The 24045-nt window shown below is 40.4% G+C and overlaps 1 protein-coding gene across 2 annotated transcripts; it reads left to right on the top strand.

Annotated features, from left to right (window-relative positions):
- Nucleotides 1-5: 5 nt before the first annotated feature.
- Nucleotides 6-20233, top strand: LOC112982181 (membrane-associated transporter protein). Of its 2 annotated transcripts, XM_026098375.2 has the most exons (12): nucleotides 6-811; nucleotides 945-1069; nucleotides 1163-1300; nucleotides 1450-2033; nucleotides 3165-3341; nucleotides 4803-4937; nucleotides 5151-5473; nucleotides 9367-9510; nucleotides 10625-10748; nucleotides 11672-11877; nucleotides 14861-14986; nucleotides 19309-20233. In XM_026098375.2, exons 4-12 carry the CDS (start codon nucleotides 1586-1588, stop codon nucleotides 19669-19671), a joined length of 2046 nt encoding a protein of 681 aa, XP_025954160.2. In that variant the 5' UTR covers nucleotides 6-811; nucleotides 945-1069; nucleotides 1163-1300; nucleotides 1450-1585; the 3' UTR covers nucleotides 19672-20233. The 2 variants fall into 2 exon arrangements, with proteins under 2 accessions (XP_025954160.2, XP_064358021.1); XM_064501951.1 differs by lacking the exon at nucleotides 4803-4937.
- Nucleotides 20234-24045: the final 3812 nt, after the last annotated feature.

Here is a 24045-nt window from a genome sequence, read left to right on the forward strand (position 1 = left end):
TATGACAGTTCTATTTAAGAGCCTGACTGCATTTTCTTAATGCAGCCCCGTGATTATATTACATTTGGAATTTCAGTTTGCTTGGAAAATTGCTTCAGGATGAAATTTGTTGTTTTAAAATAGCTGCCAAGAATTAATCCTTTCCTCTCTTTTTGGAAAAATGGTAAGGAAGCTTAGCTGCACAAGTTTTAAACAATGGTTATTCCACGCTGGTTGTCATTTCCGTCAAAATTAAAAGTTATTTGAAATGGCCTTTGTTCCTTCAACTCAAAAATAATTATGTTTTTTAGAAAGAATTAACTATATGGCCTTAATACAGTTTTTTTAGTCAGGCGCGTCAGGAATTATGTTACGAGAGGTTGTTTAACTTTTGTTTTGTAGTGTTTACCTTGCTAAATATTAGTTTGTTACTTACAAAAACTTCCGAAGCTGAGATATGTATATTTGACATATGCCATGCCAAAGTGTCAGCCTTTTTACTACAAAAAAAACCTCTGACATTTTACTAGATGAATGCCTGCATGGGAGCAAGAATTATCTAGTAGGTCCTGACAAATTAAATAAACAATTAGCAAAAGTCATTTAACTTTCCAGCTGATAACTCTAATGAATTACTGAATGTTATACACCTTTGCAATAAGATTTGACAGTTTTCTCTATCCCAGATGTATCAGAGAACAATAAACATTGTCAAGTGTAATCTACAGTGCATCAAGGTTTTAACCCAACACCACTGAAGCCAATTCAAAAACTCCTGTTAACTTCAGTATAGATGGGATCAGCTCCCTTGCTCGGGTGGCTGACCTGAAAGGTATGGTTTTGGTATTGTCACTACAGATTTCTGTTAAAGCCTTCAGTTCTCTTGCCAAAAATACTACTTTTTATGTGGTGGGTAAGACTGTTTAAAAAAAATTAGGTGATCCTGATACCCTTTGTTTTTTCAGAAACCAAGAAAATAATCAGTTGCACTGAGGGTGGCACACAACCGACACAAAAGAAATACTCACCAGTTGCCTTTTGACAGACTTTTGTCAGGCTTTTTTATTTGTCACTAACTCTAGGGCAATAGGTAGGTTCACTTACTTATCTTCCTAAAGTGCATTGAAATCCATTGCTGAATGTATGATTGTAGATTTTTTTTCCCCTCCTTTCTAATCACCAGGAAACCAGCATGCTGTCTGGTGCTCAGGCTGCTTGCTGAATGGAGAGAGGGCTCTAGATTCTGGGTATCATCGTTGTCTTACAGAAACCAGAGGAATAGCTTGTGTCCAGCTAATCCTGTGCCTCACCCACATGATGTGTAGGTACCCTGTATATGCATGTTTCACACTTTAACAACCGTTATTTGGTCATGGGTAGCTGGGAGCTGTGCAGGCACCCAAGAGGGCAGATCTGCGAATGCTAACACATGCTTCCCCGCCCCCTTCCTTTCATAACTTGTGATCGCAGAGCCATGAAAGTATGCGAGTCCCTCCCCCAGCGCAGACAGATTTCCCCTGGCATATGATCTGAGCTCCATGTCAGCCGGAGCAGGCAGCACTGACTTCCCCACCGGCCGGCCGGCGTGCTGAACTTAGCCAGAGCGATGACTTTAACGAAAGAGAGTTTCTGTGGGGCTCTTCCACCCCCTTCTGAGGTGGCCAAGGCCAACATGGACAACATCAGGGAGGAGGAGGAGGAGGAGGAGGCTACGCTGCAGTCTGCGGTGGGGACTGGAATAACGGAGCCAAGCAAGCGAGGGACAGGAAGGCTGGTCATGCACAGCATGGCGATGTTTGGCCGGGAGTTCTGCTACGCGGTGGAGGCCGCCTTCGTCACGCCGGTGCTGCTCACTGTAGGGCTGCCCAAGAACCTCTACAGCCTGGTGTGGCTCATCAGCCCTATCTTGGGTTTCGTGCTGCAGCCCGTGGTAGGTTCAGCCAGTGATCACTGCACCTCTAGCTGGGGCAAGAGGCGACCTTACATTCTGGGTCTGGGCATCATAATGCTGTTAGGCATGGCTTTGTACCTCAATGGGGACGTGATGATCTCAGGTGAGTGAGGGGCATATGCTGTGCTGACAGACAAAACTCATTCTAGCCTTTTGAATCAGAAAGATTCAGATTTTTCCCTGTTAAAACTGGGTATTGCATTACTCAGCTGCATCAGAGGAGCTGAGGAACAGTACCATCTTTATAACAGCTCAGTCCTGATGCTGCCTGTTACGTACTGACTGTTCTCTAATTTGTGCATGTGATCACCGCATACTGTATGTTGATGTGATCGCCAGCCCGCTCATAGAAGTCAAGCACTGCTTGGGCCCAGAGAGGTTTTTAAGAACTAAAATGTGTCAGATTAAATTTAACAATAGGTGTTGCTTGTATGATGCAGTACACATCCAAACCGAATATACATTAATCCCTATTTGAGATGTGTTGGCATTTAAAATATATACCTATAATTATTGCAGCACCAACTTGACTCAGGAATGTGTTGTGTTGGTGAATAATAGAAATCAGCAGCTTCCTGGACACTGTTGCAATAGGAACGTGCAAAATCAAATAGGAGTGACATCCTTAGATGCTGTTGTATTTCAGTTTGAGATACAACTTTCTCAAAGTCTTGATGGAAAGTTGTTGTCATAGTGATTTGACAGTGGGGGGAGGAGTGTGTCTTTATGGGCTGATTTATCCTCTGTTCCTAGGTACCATTGATGTTGTATATACTGATATTCGTGTGCCCAAAAAGAGTTGTTATAGTCAATTTGTGATTATCTAAAACAATGGAAGGGGGGGAGAAATAGCATAAAATAAAAAAAGTGCTATAAAACATACGATTGAGGCTACTAGAGCATGCAATGTGAGTGTAAAGGAGAAAAAAGTTAGTGATGCTCTTGACTGTGGAGCTTGGAGTACCAAGAGCTTGTGCTGACCCAAGGCAGTAAGTCAGTGTAGCACAGCTCAGCCCTGCACAAACTCAGCTGTGCTGCTTCTTGCATGTCAGCTGGCACTGGTGGAAAGAGCTCTTGTGTCACTGCTCTCTCATAGATAACTGAGAAATGTTTATATTTGGATGTACCAGGAAAGATAAAATGTGATTTTTGTAGAACATGGCACTGTTGTGTACAGAAAATGCTTGTGAAGCAGGTGAAAGTTGTCAGAATGAGGGTTTTTTTCTTTTTGTAGCTTTCATCACTGAAAGAGAGAAGCAGCAGACGTGGGCAATAGTCACTACCATGCTTGGAGTAGTGCTTTTTGATTTTGCAGCTGACTTTATTGATGGCCCCATCAAAGCGTATTTATTTGATGTCTGCTCTCATCAGGAAAAAGAGAAGGGTCTGCATTACCACGCCCTCCTTACAGGTACTCAGATCCCTTCTTTTCTTTCCTACCTCTGGAGGGAAGGGAAGGCAATTGCATGGATTTTATTCTGACTACATTTCTAATCTTGAATGAACTGATCATCTGATCCTGTGCTTCAGTCACGAGTCTTTTGTTGCTGGATTTTCACTACTCCAAAGAACAGCAACTTGTGATTGCTGTTACAGGACTTCTGCTGCAGAAGGCTAAATTTTCACAGCAACATACCCATGGTTAAATTAAGAGCAATTAATTGGTTTAGAAAGTAAAATGGTGTTTATTCAGCTTGTTGTGATTTTTTTAAAGCTTTTGGTGAAGCAAAAATTAAGGAATGCAACTTGTTTCCTTGCCATAGATGGTTAAAAATAAACAACATTTTGGCTCAGTATGTGACACAGAGCAAGCGATACACAAAGCTATATAGTTGGTTTCCATTTGTCAGCAATGCTTCAATATATGTTAGCCTCTTATATAGAGTCCCTGTGTAAAATTCATAGCTTCATAACTTTCACAAAACAACATTGAGGAGTTCAGTCCAGACTCTTGCTTCATTTGGTTGCACTTATACATGTTTTGAAATGTTGCAGTTACTTGGTCCAGTACCTTGTGCTCTCTATAGCAAGATCATCTGTATCTAAACCCTTCCTGATGGTTAATTGCTCTGTTCTTAAAATCCTCCAGTGATAGAGATTGTCTAGCCCCCATAAGGCAATCTATTCCAGCACTTCACAGGCCTTGTTGTTAAGACAGTTTTCCCTAAAATCTAACTTTCAGATCCATTCCCTACAACTTAGATTCATTGGTCCTTGTACTATCTGGAGTAGACACAGAAAGTATCCTTCCTTTTGTCTCTCTTTTATAGCTTCTGTTTTAGATACTGAGTTATTTTAGCTCCCAGCTTAGTTCCTTCTTTTTACACTAAATATCCCCAAGATTTTGCTTTTCAGTTTGTCTTTATCATCAGGAATGTACAAAGCTGCTTCCAGTACCAATGCTCTGTACTGTACATAACAGTGTGCATCTTCCTGTGCTACTGAAACAGACTGCACTAATAACAAAAGGAGAAATTGTATTAAAAAAAGCTGAATTCTGATTTTATTAACTTCAAGAGACAGGATAGTATTGTCATTTTACCTTTACTCTGATTTTCTTTTTGTTTCTTGAGATGATGAAAACCAGCAAAAGGAAATTCGCATTTGTAGGTGTTCTTTTTTCTTTTTCTAGAGGTGAGGTACTTGGATTGTGATGATTACAAAGAATTGTTTTTGATTTTATTTCCTTTCTGAAAATTTAGGAGGAGGCAGTATTTCTGTTTGTATTCAGCTGTATAAAATATGTTTAACAAGGTCTAAAGTACAGATAGCCTTGATATAATACAAAAATTCTATTTAGTCTGTTTTGTGAAGTCTTTTATATTCATGGCACACTAAAATCAAATTGCTATAGAGTTTTGTTTTGTATTAGGCATTGTTTCAGAGAGAAGAAAGCCTCAGAGAATATTTGCTAGAGAAGGAGTGGAGACCAGTGTTGCTATATGTTCAGCCATTTCATGGAGAGCTTTGTCGACCAGAGCTGGGGAGATTTTTCAGGATACATTTGGTAACTGTTCACATGTGTGATGAGCTCAGTGTTGTAATTTCTTGTGATTCTTCCCGCATATACTGATATCTGAAGGGCAATTATTCAGTCATTTCTAGAGGCGATCACATGTTGAGCATATTGTGTGTTGTTCATTTATTTTATAAATGCCAATATTTTGTTTTTTCTCTTCCCTTTTTTTTTTTTTTTTTTTTTTTTTTTTTTGCCCTGTAGGTCTGGGAGGAGCCCTGGGTTACCTGACAGGTGCTATGGACTGGAGTCAGACTATACTGGGACATTACTTGATATCAGAATTCCAGGTGATGTTCTTCTTCGCAGCCTTAGTTTTCCTAGTCTGCCTTACTGTGCACTTGTGCAGTATCCCTGAAGTCCCTCTCAGATATGACAGTGAAGAGACCAAGTTCTTGTTGGAAGTGGATGAACCCTGTCAGTATAACTCCATAGAGGAGATCAAGAATGGTTACCTAAAATCAGCATATACTGAAATAAAGGCTGCACCTAAACCAAGGAAATGCCCTGGTCCATCACAGACAGAGGTAAATGTAGAGATGATTTTGTAACCTTGGAGACCACCAATTACCCTTTTTTAATTACCTACTGCTGACTATTTGAAATGGAGCCCTTTCTCAGAAAAAAAATCTTCCACCAGGTTATAGAGTCAGCCTCTCTTTGGCCTGCTTTCTGTTTCATTATTTATACAGCAATTTCAACAGAAGGGACAGAAACAGACTGGTCTTGCAGGCTTTGAACATTTTGCAGGGATGAGGGAGAACCAGACTGGAGTTTCTGCTCTGTGCTGACACAGAGTAGAAACTCTACAGATCCTCCTCATGTGTATTTGTACTTTAATCTCTATAGAATTCACAACATATTGTGGACAAGAACTAGATACCATTAATCTTTGATATAAATCTGTAGCTTCCATTGAAGACAACAATACCTACATATGTAATATATATGAAGTGTTCCCTGCTCTGATGCTGCTGCTGCTCAGTGTTTCAGCAAGTACGTGTTGGAGCACTAATTCAGTTAAAACTGCTGTTCAGTTTTACATCAGCACTTCCTCCCTTCCAAGGCTTTGGTTTTCTTTTAAACTGTTGTTGTAGCTGTGTCTTTGGGAGAACTTTCAGGTGGGAGGGAGTAGTGAGTACTTGCAAATCATCACTGGCATTTTATTCATGCTGCATTTTCATGAGAAGTTGCTTCAATCTAAGGCAACTAGGAAAAGGCAAATCTGCCTGAAAAATATCTGAAGATCACATTTCCAGAATAGTCTTAGGAACAGATAATAATTTTTACTGTTTTGTTGATGATTTGCAGTGCTAGGAATCTTGACTGCACTTTCATGGTATCCTAGGTAAGCAAAAGCTAATAATATATGTTTAGTTCCTAGTGTAACAATAAGTAACAAAACAGTTGCCTCTTGTTTTAAATTCACTTTTGATCTCTTAGCATTATGTTTGTTTATCCCTGAAATAAGTCTTGGGAAATCAGCTAAAAAAATACTGAGAATGTGCAGATGGTTAAAGGTTATAAACCTAAATTCATGTTTAAGCTACAAATAAAAGGGATTTATTATATTTTACTCTTTATCATTTCCATTCTAGTAGCACTTAGTATTCCTGACCAAAATGACAATATTATTACACCAGGTACTACACAAAGGTGGAATAAAAGATGAACACTGGCTGATGAGAGCACCAGACAAACTCAGCAGGGAGCAGGCAGCAAAGCAACAGTTTGTCAGCAGAATATTGCTAACGCACTGCAGTGTTTCCCCCTTTCCCTGGCTTTGGCCAGCCACAGCAGGCAGCATCCCTTGCCAGCACTGTTCATTCTGAGCATCCTCATGATTGCCAAAGGTGCTGAATGCCTTTGCACTGTTTGGCCAGTGTAGGCTCTAAGAGAAAGGAAGGTAAACTAGGAAAAGAGAGCAGATCCAGTGAAAACAAGGGAAGCAGACTATGGAACGGGGTAATCTGTTGCTTTGCAAGAACTAATCCCACTGAATCAGTGACATCTGACACTCCATGTAAAGCTCTGCCGTCCACTCTCTTCCAGCTTGTCCCATTGCCCTCTTTTCTAAGCGGTTAGCTGGACAGCCTGTCAGAGGCTGAGTGCTTTGATCCATCTAATGTTTCTTTGATGTGCATGGGCTTGTATAATTTCTAGACACACTCTCACTGCAGAAATGGTCTGTCTCATGTGGCACATGTTTTCTGAGTTTATTCATTACTGTAATTGCTTCCTTGAAAAAATGGTTTGGTTTCCTGCTTTTCTGTGTCTCTTTTGCTACAGGCATTAGGGTCCTATTTCTTTTGAATTAAGGACTGTGCTTTTGCACGCTAATAGTCCCCATAGTTATTTAATAAGATTTGACTTGTTACAGTAGGAATAGACATCCAAAATGATTCTACTTTTGTTCTTTAATTTAGTGCCAAATTACTCAGGAACCTGCTGTCATAAAACATAAGTCATATTGATTCCCATGTATCCCTATGAAGCTTCCTTAGGCCTTGAGTTACAGTGATTTTATAGAGAAAATGGTTGGGTACTCTGGGCTGTTGAAGGATAAGTCACTTAAATAGAGGCCTCAGCCAAACTTCAGCTCTTCATTTAAAAATATTAGTGTGGGATTTGTGTGTTGGTATGTATTGAATATATGCATTAAACATTTGTGTTTCCATTTCCACTTTTGAAAATATCTGAATAGAAAACAACTATTTCTAGCTGGTTCTCAGCTGGTCATTTGTAATTACAGTAGTGTCCTCTGTAGTTCCCTGACCCTTTGTTAATACTTTGATCGGAAAGGTTGTTTTAAAGAACTGTGTGGAAGAGTTGAATAAATTATATATGCCAGATCAAACAATAGTAATTATCTTTGAAATAATGAGTTAGTTAGGTTTGACTAATGAGTCAATGTGTTTTGTTTGGTTGGGTTTTTTTTGTATTACTACAATAGAATAATAGAAGGCTTACCTTATTTAAAATGCAGTTAAAAGTGACAGTGATACCAAGACAGATTCCAAGGGATTTGGACAATATGCAGTTCAAGGTAAAAGTCAGCAACTTGAATTTTGGCATTCCTGTGAGGATTAAAAACCTCTCACTGGAGCAAAGTATTTTCCAACCTTTTACATGCTGATTATTCGTATAGCAGCTAGCAGCATTACCTAGTTCAGAGGACAGCAGAACTGTGAAAAGTAACTAGAACATCGAAGAAGGAAAAAATTTCATCAGCTTACAGCAAATTTAAGATAAAATTCTGCTTTCCAGTAACGAACATAACTTTCATGGTTCTTCCACATCTCATGACCATATTACTCCCCTTACCATCTCTCCCAGCACTGTTGCCTTCTAACATTACTAGAGAAGACAGGAAATGTCCCATCACTCACAGGTAAAACAACACAATTTTTTTTCTTTAAAAGCAAAGAATCATACAGGAGCTTTAAAGTAGTAAGGTTTATATGTCACAAATGTGTGACAGCACAACTACTGTATTAAAAAATGCAAGCTCATCATACTCAACATACAAGTGGTATGATGAATGTAACTGGAAAAGAAATTGGTAGAGAGAGTCTTTGGATCCAAGGCTGGGACTGAGGAGGAGGGAGATAAGGTGAGGTATTGAAGATGGTAAGGAATTTTTTTTTCCATTAGTGAAATTTTGTTAACCAGTCCCTGTAATGTTTTGATTTTGAACTGAGTCCTTTCTCCCATGGGACGAGGTGTTTAGGTGCTGGGGCACACATTCTCTGGGCACTAGCATTTTGGGTGGTGCTGCATCTCCTGTGATGTATCAGTCTCTCTCTGCTTGATGGGTGGGTAGATGGTACCTCATGGATCTCATGGTAATGATGCACCAGAAGAGGTAGAGTTTTCTAGGGAGCTTAACACAGAAAAGGGAATGTGAACAAGGGCTCAGAACCGCAGTATTCTTAATTCTCAGGACATATTTTGGTTTTCACTTTTTTTTTCCTATGGTAGCTTTAAATTTTCAGTGGAAAGCTGATTGTCTTCATGAACAAATTTTTTTTTTGAAACTCCAATTTTCCACTGAGAATCTGTTTTGGCAGAAAACTTTCACTTAGTTCTACAAATAAATAATAATCCTACTGATTGCTTGTAACAGCAGGAAATGTTTTTATCCTTAGTGATGTACCCCAGCTCTCCCAATGTTTCTGTGAATCTTTCAGATGACTTTATTAGGCATTGGCTCTGACAAATAGAAAATATATGGAAGGACTTTCAGTACCCAAGCAACCCTTTCCAGCAAAAACAAATAGAAAACTTAAGAAGTTTGGCATTTAAAAGATGATGAGGCCTTCTCCATTTGCTGCCAGCTATTTTACTAGCCATCAGGGCAGTAATACAGTATTATTGGTAAATAGCTTATTGTTAACTACTGTTAAATATTTGTGTTTAGACTCGGCGGCGGATGACCCTTAAATCACTCTTGAAGACACTTTTAAGCATGCCATCCCACTATCGCAATCTGTGTGTGAGCCACCTCTTTGGATGGATGGCTTTCCTGTCCAACATGCTCTTCTTCACAGATTTCATGGGACAGGTAATATAAAATCCTTTTGCTTTTCTTTCCTTGTAGCATTTCATCCTCCATAGAAAAAAAAATGAGAATGTGTTATAAACTTGAAGAAATGACAGTGGTGTCAGAGCCAGTTACATCCGGAGTGCCCAAATGAGTTTTCTAAAATAGCTAATTGCTGTCAGGCCCCTGTTCTAAACTGGACTCGGTTGGGTATCAGGCTGTCTGCGTTTGTAAGGGTATTCGTACCTATTTCACTGTTCAGAATGAAGCTCTCAGAGTGACTCCAAACACATCTGTTCTCCGCTCTGGCTTCAGGGATGGGCAGGTTTCCTGACTGAAGAAGCACAGATGTTGCTCAGTCCCCGCTTTTGGAGCTGCCTCCGTGCCCAGCACCGCCTGCCCATACAAGGCCATTCATCCGAAGGTGGAAGCACGGCAGCCTCGCTGGCCCTGAGCCTCTGCAGCTCTTTGCACTCAGTGAGCTACTTGGATCTGTAGCCCAAGGCTCTTGTCCCCTTTATCAGTTTTACTGTCCCTGCCATATTTGTTTAAACTCTTCCCTGGATGAGTCCCTTCTGCCAGTGATACGCCTTCACGTTACTCAAGTCCTCCCTCTTCCCAGCTGTGCCCAGGCAGTGAGACTGTATGTCTTTTCCCAGTGATGCTCACTTACCTGATCTCATCTGCTTCCTTCCTTCCAACATCCTGGCACCAATCGTGTCACTGCCACTTCCTTTTTTCTGTGGTTTCCGCCCAATATCCCATATTTCCTTGCCTTTTTTTTTTCTCTCAGGGTGAGAGGGAGTTTTTGTTTCCTGCAGTGTATATGAACAACTTTAAAGAAAAAAAGTTGTTTGCCTGGATAAGGAACTGAACTCTCAGAGAGACTGGATGAAAGAATGAGTGTGTGTGGGTAAGCCTGAAAGAGAGAACAAAACAAAACAAAAAGCAATCGTAGATTAAAAAAAAAGAAAAAAGAAAAGGAGAGAGAGGCTAAGATGAGAAAGTAGGAGTGGAGCAAGAAGAATGGCCCAAGAACGAGACCCTGTGTTAGGGTGCCATGTAGCCCTAGTATGGAGATATTATATACATGCAGCACATTCTTGCCTTCTGCGATCTCTGTGGTCTCTTTCAGGTTGTATACCAGGGTAGTCCTTACGCACCTCGTAACTCCACACTTTACCATGCCTATGAAAGAGGAGTAGAAGTTGGATGTTGGGGGCTGTGCATTAATGCGATTTCTTCGTCACTCTATTCTTGTAAGTACTCAGGAATGTACTCCAACACTGTACTTTCAAACAGTGTTTAAATGTGTTTGCCATTGTTCTTAAAAAACCCATACTGTTTTTCGCATGAAAACAAATGTTGCATTCTCATTATTGTTAGAAACCTGTCTCTTAACGTGAACAATTCCTGACCAGACCTCATGATGTGGGGTCACTTTGGGAGTAAGGCATTGCTGTATATGTGGACTAACCCTGAGCTTTGAAAATCATCCTAAAGTTAAATACTAGAGTAAACTGGATGCCATGAGCATCATTGTAAGGTGCTCTTTACATAGCAGTCACGTAGCTGCAGGTTCTCAGAAGGTCGCTCTAATGCTTCTCCCTGTCTGCCTTCTTCACAAAATAACTTTTTCACAATGCAGTAGAATTTCTGGCCAAAAACATGAACCTTGCTTTGCAGAATTGCGTGTAAACATGCTAGCCCAGTTCCCCAGATAGATGTTACCATAGTTCTTACCCAAGATTAAAAAAATTACTTGCTAGTCAAAAAATCGAATTAGTAGCATTTTGGTGGATGGATTGAGCATCTGAAAGAGGCTTGATGGAAATCCTTTCCCCTTTGGATCTTAAATACAGGCATTTATGTAGCACCCCTCTGAGCTCAGTGAGAGGTTATTGCCAAATGCTTGTGTTATAATCAAACAGTGAATTGTCAGGGTTGCCAGGAAGGGCAGTTCTTATAGAACACCTGTTAACTAATTCTTCTCTGGTCTTGCTTAACTCAGAATAAGAGTATTCCCAGAAAGAGGAATGTCAGGAAGAAGTATTCTGCTGCAAATCTATACTCACAATAATTTGAAGCAACTTCCAGAATCCATAAGATTTTTCTCTTCATTGTATCTTACAAAAGGAAACCTCTTATAAGTCTCATCACCATCTTCCCTTTCTTTTTGCAGACTTGCAGAAAGCCCTTCTGCCATATATAGGATTAAAGGGACTTTATTTCATTGGATACTTACTTTTTGGGTTAGGTACTGGATTAACTGGCTTGTTTCCCAACGTCTATTCCACTCTGGCTCTATGCTCCCTCTTTGGTGTCATGTCCAGCACACTGTACACAGTGCCATTCCACCTCATTGCAGAGTATCACAGGGAGGAAGAGGTGAGTTCAAGGCCTAAGGAAGGGTAAATTTATATCTGGCAAGGTCTGTTTAATCTGTTCGGGGAGAAAAATTGGATAGAACTGGAGGAAAGATTTTAGTAATAATTTCAAGCTATTTATGGTGACACAGATGCTATGAAAAGAAAGTTTCTGGCAGAGAGAGCTTCAGGACTTTAGTTAACCATACTAACATTATAAGCTGAGTTGTAGCTATATAGTACGTTTTTGCTAACGTCCCATTCCAAATTCTCTAAATTCAGTCATGCATTGAAACAAACAATTATTTATCATCACAGCTGAAACAAAGGTGATCCCAGTATGTGTTCAGGCAGTACACAGACAACAGGGCTCTAGTTTGGGCTATAAGTACTGACATCCTGGGAATCAAATCTAAACCACTGTTTTGTACACAGTTGTGTTCATGCATGTCTTTGTTTTTAAAAGCAAAAGGGAGGGCTAGGGCTCAGATTGAGTAACTCTGCCAAACTTCGGTTCAGGGAGGCTTAACCTGTTCGTGTTGGTGGATTACTTGACTTCTGAGTCCCTGGAATTAATAACCAAACTGTAAAGGATGACAAAAATTTTAATTGACTACAAAGTGTTACAAAAACCATTTGCTAATAAAAGTATGCAATTCAAGTACAAACAATGTTACGTAGTTTAGTATTAAAGTAGATGCCTACAAGAATATGTTTCTTATACTAGAACAGCCATTTTTAAGAAAATTTACTTGCTTGGAACAGAACATTTGGTTGTCTCAGTCCTGTGGTTTGTGGCAGTGCCTCCGGTGATAGATGCTTTAAAGGAAGGTATAAGAACCACCCCAGCCCAGGGCATGAGGGGACCATCAAGGGCTTTTCTCCTAACCAAGCAGAGGGGAGTTTTTCCTGTGGCTTCATGCCTCGAAATAAATGTTTGCCCCTTTTCAGACATGTTTCTGTTCCCTGTGTTGTAACCGTTCCACGTTCTCATTATCTCTCTAATGTCTGGAGTTGGTTTTTGGTCCTCCCCAGCATGAAATCCTGCTTCCAAAGAAAATCTGGAAGAACCTGCAATCCTTATGTCATGTTACTGGGCACAGCAGGATCTTCGTGTCATGTAAAGTGTTGAGCTCTTTACTGGAAAAGTTGTCTCAAGTCTCTTAAGTTTGTGAGAGAGCTGGAAAGAAGAAGGATTGGGGAGAATTTAAGAATTTAGGAAAAATTCTCATTATGTCCAGTGATATTTGAAAAAAAGAATAAAGGAAATGCTGAACAGTCAAAACATAAAAAAAAATATATCTGAGACTAGCACAGGGCTAGATTAAATCCTTGAGAATATATCCTGCTGTTCTGTACAACTTCCAAGCATCGTCATCGTAATGGTGAATGTAATAAAATTCAGTAGAATAAAGAGTTTTAGGAGGATATTTCAAGGTAATGAAATATTTCATAGAACTGATTCCTAATTCTTTAGTTTTTTCTCTGTTCCTTCCAACAGAGAACAATTATGATGAAGGATTTTAAAAAGATTTAACAAAGCACAGCGACTGAACCCAATTTAGGGTGAGATCACAGTCCAAACTTTGGGCCAGTCATCTTAGAGGAAGTAAAAGCTGAATCATAGTCTAGCTCTGTTCCAAGATAGCAGTGAAATAAAATATACTGAAGTGAAGTGTGCATGGACTTTAATAGGCTCATATCTTCAAATAATACTTGGAAGAGAGCTAATTGTTTCTACTTTGATGTGTGAAACATCAAGTACAAGATTGCATTCATTTGCACATTCATATAATTGTGCTCAGAACTACTGGCACATAGGCAGAGCCCAGCAAAATCGTTTTAAAAATACTGTATTTAAAGTTTGAAATACCTCAGATGAAATGTTAGACCATAGACATTGTTAGACCATATCATTCCCGAAAACAAAAAATAGACAAAGATTATTTTCCACCACTATGCATTCTACCAAAATCACGTGCTGAGTTTTAAAATACTGGCCTTTCTATTCCTCTGTGTGCTGCTGTTCCCTAGCATCCAAATTCAGTTTTGTGTACTGGATTTGGAAGAGAATGACTGTTTTTCTCCAATACTCTTGAACTTTGTGTGGTAACATCTAAAATGCAATGGAATAAGGTCTTGGGAAAAGCAAAAAGCATCCTAAGGACTGAGAGCATTTGGATACCAGGAGACAGCAGCTCACCTACCATATAGCATGGAAGGTCTGTCTGTTACAATACATTCAGTAGCCTATGCAACAAGAACTATAAATATGTAAACTGTCAAATAACTTCATAACAAAACCAGAATAATTCTTTCCTGGAGGAGATGCTCTTATATAATAAATAAAGCCTGTTGCTCTGCTGTATATATCACTTGAATGTCCTTAGTTGATAATGGATTTCTGTAATGTAGAATCATAGTCTGAGTTTTGCTTTCAAATCTTTTTTCAGCAATAAAACCATTATGTTAAGATGTTAGTATTGAACTGTTTTTTGAGCTCTGCAGAGTGCAGTGCTCCATGACAAGCAGTTCTGATCTGTATGTGTGTGGGATGTGTGTGTATGACTCTTCTTATCTTAACGGCTCTTGGGGCTCTCCTTTAAGCATGTGAGAGTTGGAGCTAAAGTATCCTTGATGGGGTGTTGTGTACCTTGAAACTCTCATTGTGTCAGAGCTCAAATAGATCGAAACTGCAAGGAAAAGCCTGATTTTTCTCACGAAGTTTCTTTTCTCCCCCTGAGAGAAAGGATAGAAGGACACATGGTTGGTGGGAGAAACGGGAGAATTTGAGGGGAGCTTGGAAAGCTCATTGTTGCTTGTAAAGGCTCTGAATGTAACCTCTGAGGGACTGGCAGGAAAACGAAGATGGGAAACAGAGACCTATTGGCCTGTCTTGCTGCACCTGGGCATCATGGCAGGAGCACTGCCTGTAAGCATTGGCTGAGAGCTGCCAGTTAGCAGTGTTTATATTTCACTGGGCTTTGCTTTGTGTTTATTTGCAGAACCTGAAGCTGCAGGATGGAGACCAAGCCAGAGAGCACGAGCGAGGGAAGGGTATTGACTGCGCTGCTCTCACCTGCATGGTCCAGCTCGCCCAGATAATCCTCGGCGTGGGCCTTGGGCTCTTGGTTAGTGTTGCTGGCAGTGTGGTCACTGTGATTTCAGCATCTACTGTGGCACTGATCGGCTGTTGCTTTGTTGCTTTTTGTGTTAAATATGTGGGGTAGAACAGTATGAAGTGACTGGAAGAAATCACCACAGGGGAGTGTTTTCTTTCTGCTTCAGTAGCACTGGTGCTGTTGCCACACTGAGATTGCACATCCTCTTCTTTTACCTCCTTGGAATCGTTGCAATTCCAGAGCACTTCTTATCCACAAAGTGGAGACTCTTGGTAAAGCTGGCAGCCTAATGCCTCAAATTGAAAGCTTCTCTATTTTGACTGCTTTATTACCTCCCTCATACTAAGCCCAGTGTATTAACACTCTGTTGCACATTAAGGCTTTTATGCCCATGCTATCCTGATACCCTACATGAGTAGTCATTAAGATATTCCTCATTATCAATTTGTGGAAGTTAATGAATGAAGTATGTGATAAATTGAAGCAGTAATAAAAATGGACAGAATTAGGATGAAAGCTGTTGCTTATCTTATTTTTAAAATATATTTTAAGATGGGGCTATTCCCTTTAGTAGCCAAAAGCTGCAAGAGGATCAAACAGGTGTCAAAGGCCATAGTGCTGCCATGTTATGATTAGCAGTATTGTTAAATGGGATCAGTTACCTCCCAGCATACCATGGGTATGACAGGTGATTGGTATTTAAAATGATTGAAAGCTGCTGCTTAAAAGCATAACCCATTACAGTAAAGCAATTCTTTTATACTGTATTCTGCTGCTTATGTATAAATGAAATGAAAATACCAGCTGAGCTGGTCATAAAAGTCTGCCGAAAGATACTCTGCAAATCCATATTTAGGCACCTAAACAATCAGTCTACAGGAAGCAACTACAATTTCTTCATTCTTAAGAAGTCTGGCCACTTGGCCTCAATACTTCCGTTAAAAGAATAATCTAGGCCAAACTAAGAATTTTATGAATGGTTGTAAGCCACTCAAATCTTCATGTTGGATATTACAGTATTTACCTTAATTAATGTAGTATCTCTGTTTTCTCTATATTCCTGCATGTGTCTAGCTTTGAGTGAAATATTTTTTGCTCTCTACAGAATATTGTAAATTAATTCAGTTCTGCAAAACACTATCATGAATTGTTGTACTGATGTACCTCTAACCAGTACAGTAAATCCTGAATTCAAATTATTTGTCTTTAAGTGACTATGGAGCTTCATTCTTATTTTTATGATCTTGCCAGAGTTTCAAAGGTCCTGTGTTTGTGAAAGTGAAATGTTGTATTTGTGCTGTGCATCCTCCATCCTGGAAATTTTCAAGTCCATTTACTATGTTAGGCGTTAAGCCACGCGTAGTCATCTGCTAATACAGTATTATTAATGAACAGTGACACAGAGAAAGATCGTTGCCAGATATGTTTCCCTAAATGTTGCACATGTATAATCAAGGCTGTTCAGTCATCCTGACTGTTGAGTTGATCAGCCACTAGAGTAACCCTGCATGAACAGACAACTATAGATATAAATGGTTAACTTCAGCATGAGGATGTCTCTGCACAGGTGCACCAAATTCATCCTTTTTTTTTTGTTTTTGATGAGTATAGTAAGTCATTTATTCTCAGGAAAAAGACAGATCTCCCTTAAAGTCTTAATTAATTGTAACAAGCCCATGGAAGGCTCATCTACCTTTCCATGTTGATGGTTGTGTCTCCCTGTATGCCCAGAAGGAGCGTTCAGTGCATGGCAGACCTTACCTTTCTCCACAGCTCCTTCCTCCCTCCCTATGAAAAAGCCATGTTGTATGGCTTCTTTCATTTTGTGGCTCTTTGTTAATCCCTCTCTTGTTGCACACCTGGAAGTGAAAAGCTTGCAAGAGTGAGCCTCTGGACAGTGCTCAAACCACATTGTACATGCTGGGATGGCCTGGAGCACAAGGGCCTCAACTGGGACACACAAGAGAAGCCAAAAAACCGCAGGACAAACATCTCAATTCAAACATTGCCATCATTAACTCATTAACTTACCTTAACTCAGTAGTATCTCACAGGAGGAGGAATTTTTAAGGGAACTGTAGGATAACTAAGGGTAAAGCTCTGATGCCAATGTGAGGCCATGGAAAGGAACCTTGAAATGTTTACCTGTCTCTTTATCAATGCTTTCTTTAAGGTTTAATGCCATCAAAGCATGAAAATTTGGATAGTCTGCACTATCTCTCTTCTGTTACACACAGAGAAAGCTGGCATTGATCCAGACCTGTGGACTGACTGTAGATCTGTACCAACATAATAAGAAGTGTGAACATGCGAAGAGAAGGGAGATAGGAGCATCATTTATCAATGGTTCTATTTAGAAATCTGTTCAGAGGTGGCTGTTTCAAGGGATCAGGTTATCATCTTTCTCATGATCCTTCCTTTTAAAATTAATTGCACACTATAGTATAAGGAACAGAATTGATTTCATTTTTCTTTGGAAGTCTCCTTAAAAAAGCTAGCTATGTTTGTTTCTGAGACTTCAAAATAATATTCAGCTTAATGGGTCTTTCTCAAAAATAGCAAGCAGCTGGAAAACTAAGCACAATTAAAAAAAAGATTTAAACAGAAGAATTATGATGGTGCTCATTCTGAGGCCAAAAATATATTTCAGAGGCCAGTGAAAGCTATTTAAAATGTTACAGATTCCTGAGAAGGGAGAAAGTAAATATTTCTAACAGCACTAGAGATATGGTACAGGCATTGAGGAACTGCAGTGTGGTTCTACTAATTTAAGAAGTTCTGTGTTTTCTGTACTAAATTAATGAGTTTAGACCTTGGATCAAATTATCAATATGATCAGTTATTGCACTTACTATCAGCTTGTATTAAGATGATGTGAGTGTCAAAGTTAGAAGGACACTGAGTCTGATCTTTCTCATCTAGTTTTGCTTTCATATGCATAGAAGATCTGTGGTGCATTTAGGCAAATGAATTAATTTAGTTGAAAAAAAGGAGACATTTTGAGATAATCAAGGCTCCCTCCTTCCCATTTCAACGGAGCTAGTAACGGCTGAAGGAAACAAAGCAGGAAACAAGTCAGCTGTCTTATCTTCCTGATGCTTTCTTTTTTCTTAGGAATGTACACTTGTTGCCCTTTAACAAACTGGGGTGTCACACAAGTAAAAGATTCAAGGAAATTTTTGTTCTCTTGTTTAAAGTACTTGCAGTATTAGTAATGTCACAGTTGTTTTTTCCAATTTTCATTCTATCTGTCACAGTGATCTTATTACGTTTCTTTGACTTCCTTGAAAACAAGCAACTCAAATGGTTTGTGGGAGACACTTGAAGATAAAACTACATTAGTCAAGATGAATCATAAATGTCTCTGCCTTGGCAGAACTCTCAGTTATAGCATTGGTGCCTGCAAATCGTTATGAGTCCCTGCAGCATGTCAAAAGATAGGGAGAAGGTGGTGTAACTAAGAGATGTGCCAATGACAGCATTTGATATTTCTGAACCGTAGATGGGTTGCTCCATGGAGGAAGAGGGTGGAAATATTTGCTGTAAAATTTCTTCAAATAATTTTTGTCATTAAAAAGCTATAAAAAATATATCTATAAAATAAACCATTTCCCTCTAAGTTTCCAGCATTCGTTTCTCATTTCCTCATTTCCTGCTGCTTTGTTTATTCAAGCAACAAACACTTGGGGCCACTTGTCAAGACTAAACTGTCAAAAACTCTTCTCAATTCTGGTGCCTTCCCCAGTGTACTTGGTTTCATACGTTGCTTGTTTAAGGTATATTGTATTTCCATTAAGTTCCCTTTTGAAAATGAATTTATTAGTTCCCCATGTATTAATATTTTACCTGTCTATTAATGATAATGCCTTCACATCATGCAGAGGCATCAAACTACAGTATTGCCTTGTTCGTCTCCATGTAACTACTTGCAAAGAAGGAAAATAAAAGTTCAGTGCTCTCCACTCCTGATTGCCTGAGAAAAGCAGATCCTGCCTGTCACTTTTAAGCACAGATCTGTTGTCTTTTCTAAAAAATGGGCAGCTTTTTGAAGAGATAGTTATCTAAGACACTGACTGTACTCCAAGGGAGAGAGGGACTGAGGCTGCTGTGTTAGCAGGGATGGAGTAATTTCTTCCCTAAATGCCGGGTGCTTGTTTGCCCCCCAGTGTTCAATGACATTATAGCACTTCTCCAGAGCCTGGCAGCTGCCTTTTCTTGCATGGCTTTCTAACCTGAGTACTGTCCCTCTCATCTTCCTTTGAAGTTTACTTATAACGATGCTGTGTTGCAGTTCAGTTCTCTCTTGTTCTGTATCTAAACAACAAATCCAGGTTTGGTTGCTGCTACCTCTAATCCTGCTACGTGATGCCAATGGAGATGCTGCTATCTGGGTGTCGGAGCCCACTGAGGACACATGTAGCATCCTGACCCTGCTGGCATCTGGCCCCCAAGCCTTCAGCACTAGTGGCAGCCGTGCAAAGTGGATCATGGCTAAAGCTGAGATACAGACCTGTGGTGCAGCTGCCTCTTATTTGTTCTGTGCAGGAATTTTTGTTGCTTTGGTTCCCAACAGAGAAGGTGCATTTGGAGGCAAGAGCAGCAGTAGTGAGGAGAGGAGGCAGCATCAACTTCTTGAGCACCTCTGTTTTCAGGTCCCTCTGTCCATTAGTGCTGAGTGGGAAAGGGAAAAATAGCAAGAGCATGGGGTTTGTGTAGTGACATGAGAGAAAGGAGAAGATTGTGCCAGTGACGCCTTTTTTTTAAAGGCTGGGAGCACCAGCCTGGAGTTGCATGACTGGCAGATTGCCATATAAGTGCAAACATATCACAGATGGTTTGCTTTTATTTCAGTGTTCAGATCTGAAACTTTTAATTACAGGAAGTATCGCCTTGCAATATGATTTGCAAGTTATCAGACTCCAGAGATTTTAGGCGCTGAAAATGTACTTGTTTCTTTGATAACTGCTGAGATTCTAATGTAACACTTGATTCCAATATCTAGACCTTTAAGAAGTATATCTCAAATACTGTTAGACTGACATAACATTGCAAAAATTTGCAATAAAACAGTTGTTAAAACTATACTTATCTCTGAAGGAGACAGCACCTTATCAAAGAGTTCCTATTTTGAATCATGTGTTTATGAATTCCTTTTGTAATATTTGACTTGGAATGACTTTATATCAAGTGTGCTCAAAATGCAAGATTTTATTCTCTGTCCCTGAAAATAAAATCCCAAATCTGAAATTCAAACTAGATTCTTCTCCTTGTCATTATTGATGATCAGCTGTACAGGTTCAGCAATTATTCAATACAGCAAGTATGTCCTGAGAGCTGTGGGATCCCTGTCCCCTTCAGTTCAGGGACTCATTGGTAGCTCTCTACCCCTATATGCATCACTAGATTTGCCTGTAAATAAGGGACTGGAGTTTAGAACAAAATGCTTTATGATGAGAGAAAAGAAAGAGTATATTTCCTCTGAGTTCTTTCAATAGAAATAAAAAGCAATAAAAATAGTTTTGAAATTCAAGTGTTTATGACCCTAAATATAATAGGAGATGATTTGAGGAGAGAAACTAAAATTTTTAAAGGTTTTTCAGAATAAATGTCAAACAATACAGACATATGCCAAGTCTCTTGTATTGGAATAAAGACATATTCATAGCATTTTATTTGTCATCATGGAATCACAGAATAGTTACAGCTGGAAGGGACCTCTGGAGATCATCTAGTCCAACTTCCCAGCTCAGAGCAGGGTTGACTACAGCAGGTTGCCCAGGACCTTGTCCAGATGACTTTTGATTATCTCCAAGGATGGAAACTCCACAACATCTCTGGGCATCCTGTTCTAGTCTTCAGCCACCCTCACAGTAAAAATGTGTTTTCTTATGTTTGGATGAAGTTTTCTGTGTGTCAGTTTGTGCCCATTGCCTCCCATCCTGTCCCTGGGCACCACTGAGAAGTGTTTAGCTCTGTCTTCTTTACTCCCCTGATCAGGTATTTATAGACATTGATGAGGTGCCCCCTGAGCCTTCTCTTCTCCAGGCTGAACAGTGTCCATCAGATGCTCCAGTCTCTTAGTCACCATGTGGCCCTTTGCTGGACTTGTTCCAGTAGGTCCATACCTGCCAGCACTGGACACAGCACTCCAGATGTGGCCTCACCGGGGCTCAGTAGAGGGGAAGGATCACCTCCCCCAAACTGCTGGCGATGCTCTTCCTAATGCAGCCTAGGATACCATTGGCCTTCCTTGCCACAAGGGCACATTGCTGGCTCATGGTCAAGTTCTTGTCCACCAGGACCCCCAGGTCTTCTTCTGCAAAGCTGCTTTCCAGCCGGTTGGCCCCCAGCCTGTACTGGTGCATAGGGCTATTCCTCCCCAGGCACAGGACTTTGCATTTCCCTTTGTTGAACTTCATGAGATTCCTGTTGGCCCATTTCTCCACCCTCCTGAGGTCCCTCTGAATGGCAGCACAATCCTCTAGTGTATTAACATCTACTTCCAATTTTGTATCACCGGCAAACTTGCTGAGGGTAGACTCTGTCCCTCCGTCCAGGTCACTAATGAAGATGTTAAACAGTACTGGCCCCAGGATCGACCCCTGGGGCACACGGCTAGTTACTGGTCTCCAGCTAGACTTCACACTGCGGATCACAACCCTCTGAGACCAGCAGTTCAGCCAGTTTTCAATCCCCCTCACTGTCCACTTATCATCTAGCCCATTATCAATTAGGATATTATAGGAGACAGTGTCAAAAGTTTTACTAAAGTTGAGATAAACAACATCCACTGCTCTCCCCTCAACTACCACGTCAGTCATTTCATCATAGAAGGCTATCGGGTTAGTCCAACATGATTTTCTCATCACGTTAACCCTGGGCTAATTACTGGTAACTATAAATTGTTAGCAACATAATTATCTCGCCATTAGGATTTAGCCTGAAAAGAAAATTGAAGGTATTTGATTTTCAGATTTCTTGTCTGAGCTGATTAGAGCCTCATTCATAAGTATATAGAGAAGTAATTTTTCTGCCAGATTCCAATTTTATCTAGCATCAGGTTTGATGTGATCTTGCAACAACAGTACGGAAAGGTTCATTGAACAGTGAAACTAGAAGTCAGTATTGAATAGCTAATTTGATCATTGTGCAATAAATGTATGCATTCAGTGGGCCTGTGCAAGGCTCACACGGAGAAATAGTACCTCATTGTCACTAGAAGTGGATGTGTAAAGGATATTTGAGTGAGCTGCCTTTATTTTATTATTTCCCACAGTGAATAGCCTGCAGCAGGTCACCTTAACTTTCTATTAGCACTCCCTACACAGATAAGTCAAGGTTCGAAAAAAACTTGCACAACTAAATAAATGGTTTCTATCTCCAGCTAGTGTTTTGCCCAATTTGCTCTGGCATCCTGTAAGAGTCTGTATTTTATAGTTAAGCTTTTGGGAATGACTCTGAGGCAGCTCATGAATACAGGCTGAGAAACCTGCATAGATGTGAAAATTCATATGGATCAGAAAGAGCCTATTGTAAGGAAAATAACTCTGTGCAATTTGGGAACATGTTTACAGCGTGTTACCAACTACACTTTGGCAAAGGAATGAGTTAACTGACTGCGCAGCCTTTTCCTGGAGACCTTGTCTCAACAGCTACTGCACTGACTGATGCAGAGAAATGTTACTGGAAGAAACTCTTATAACTGAATGATTGTGATAAAAAGATATTTTCAATAGCTCCCTCTGAATAGATTAATCAGAATTCTCTTCTGAAGCACAAGAGAAGTAACCCTTACTAAAAACTACAGAGCCAAGCTTCCAATCTAGCATCCTTGAACTATATATCCCTGTTCAAGCTCATGGACACCTATTAGGTCAGAGTTTTCTGTATAGGCACCCAACTGACTAATCAAAGTATAAAGCAGAAAGTAGTGAAAGGGAATGAAGAGTACTGGATTTTTTTTTCCTGATAAAGTGAGTGCCAAAATAATTCAAAGAGAAAGTCAACTAATTTTTCCACTGAAGAGCTATTTCCAGGGACAACCTGGAAATGTAACTGGAGGCTGTTATCACATTAAGAGTTTGGTTAGTTACTTGGAGGTAAATATTTAAAAGTCCTTAGGCACCCAGAGTGAAGCTGGCGCCTATCGCGGCTGCGAAGGTTCCTCCAGGTTGTCACTAGAGGTCAGTCTGCACCGCTGGGTTCCTGTCCTTCCTTCGCAATTTGGACCTCGCTACCAGCACCGCAAGAGGAATCCCCGACAGAACAAGGCAGGTCACGAAAATCCCTTAAGAACTCTGCAAATATTGTTTTCAGTCCTTCAGCAGTGTTTATTTTAGTTGTTGAAAAGGCGATGGTTACAAATGAAAACATGAACACTTGGACGAGACAGGAGTATTTTTGGAAAGTGTTGTATTAATTGCTTAGGACTTCCACCCCCCCGCCCCTGATACTTGCTAGGATTTGTTGTTGTTTCTGTGTAACCTCAAAGCTGGAGCTGGGACGACCCTCTGCTCCAGCCACATGCCAGGCAGGTGTGCACCTGCAGGGAGGCAGCCCCGGCATGCAATGCACAGGCTGGTCCCACTGCCTCTGCGACACGGGGCCTGGGTTTCACACGGCGAGAGCTGGGACTCGCTGCACACATGACGCAAAAGCCCCACGCGTGCATGATCCCTGCGCATGCGCAGCCAGAGCGGTGCTGAACACACACAGACCAGCTGCACAGCCTCAACTGCAGGTCAGGCATAAACCAGCATTTGACCAGTTGTGGATGGGTTGTGTCTCCTTCAAAGGGCAGATCTATGACCTAGATCTGGTGGATCAGTGGCTTAAGACAGAGTGGCCCTCGAAGTCCAGATCCCAGCCCCTCTCTACACATGCAGGATAGTTTCCTGCCCTTTGGGGTGACTTGCCATGTGTAAGGTTTTTATACCTTTAGTGATCAGATATCTGGGGCTTCCTTTGGTCACGGTATGTTGCTGGTGTTCTGAGCTAACCATGGGTTGTTCTGAGTACCATCTGTTTTATACTGTTGTGTTGCTCACTTAAAATTATGTGTCGATTGA

This window comes from Dromaius novaehollandiae, chromosome Z, assembly GCF_036370855.1.
Source record: "Dromaius novaehollandiae isolate bDroNov1 chromosome Z, bDroNov1.hap1, whole genome shotgun sequence".
NCBI classification, from domain to species: domain Eukaryota; kingdom Metazoa; phylum Chordata; class Aves; order Casuariiformes; family Dromaiidae; genus Dromaius; species Dromaius novaehollandiae.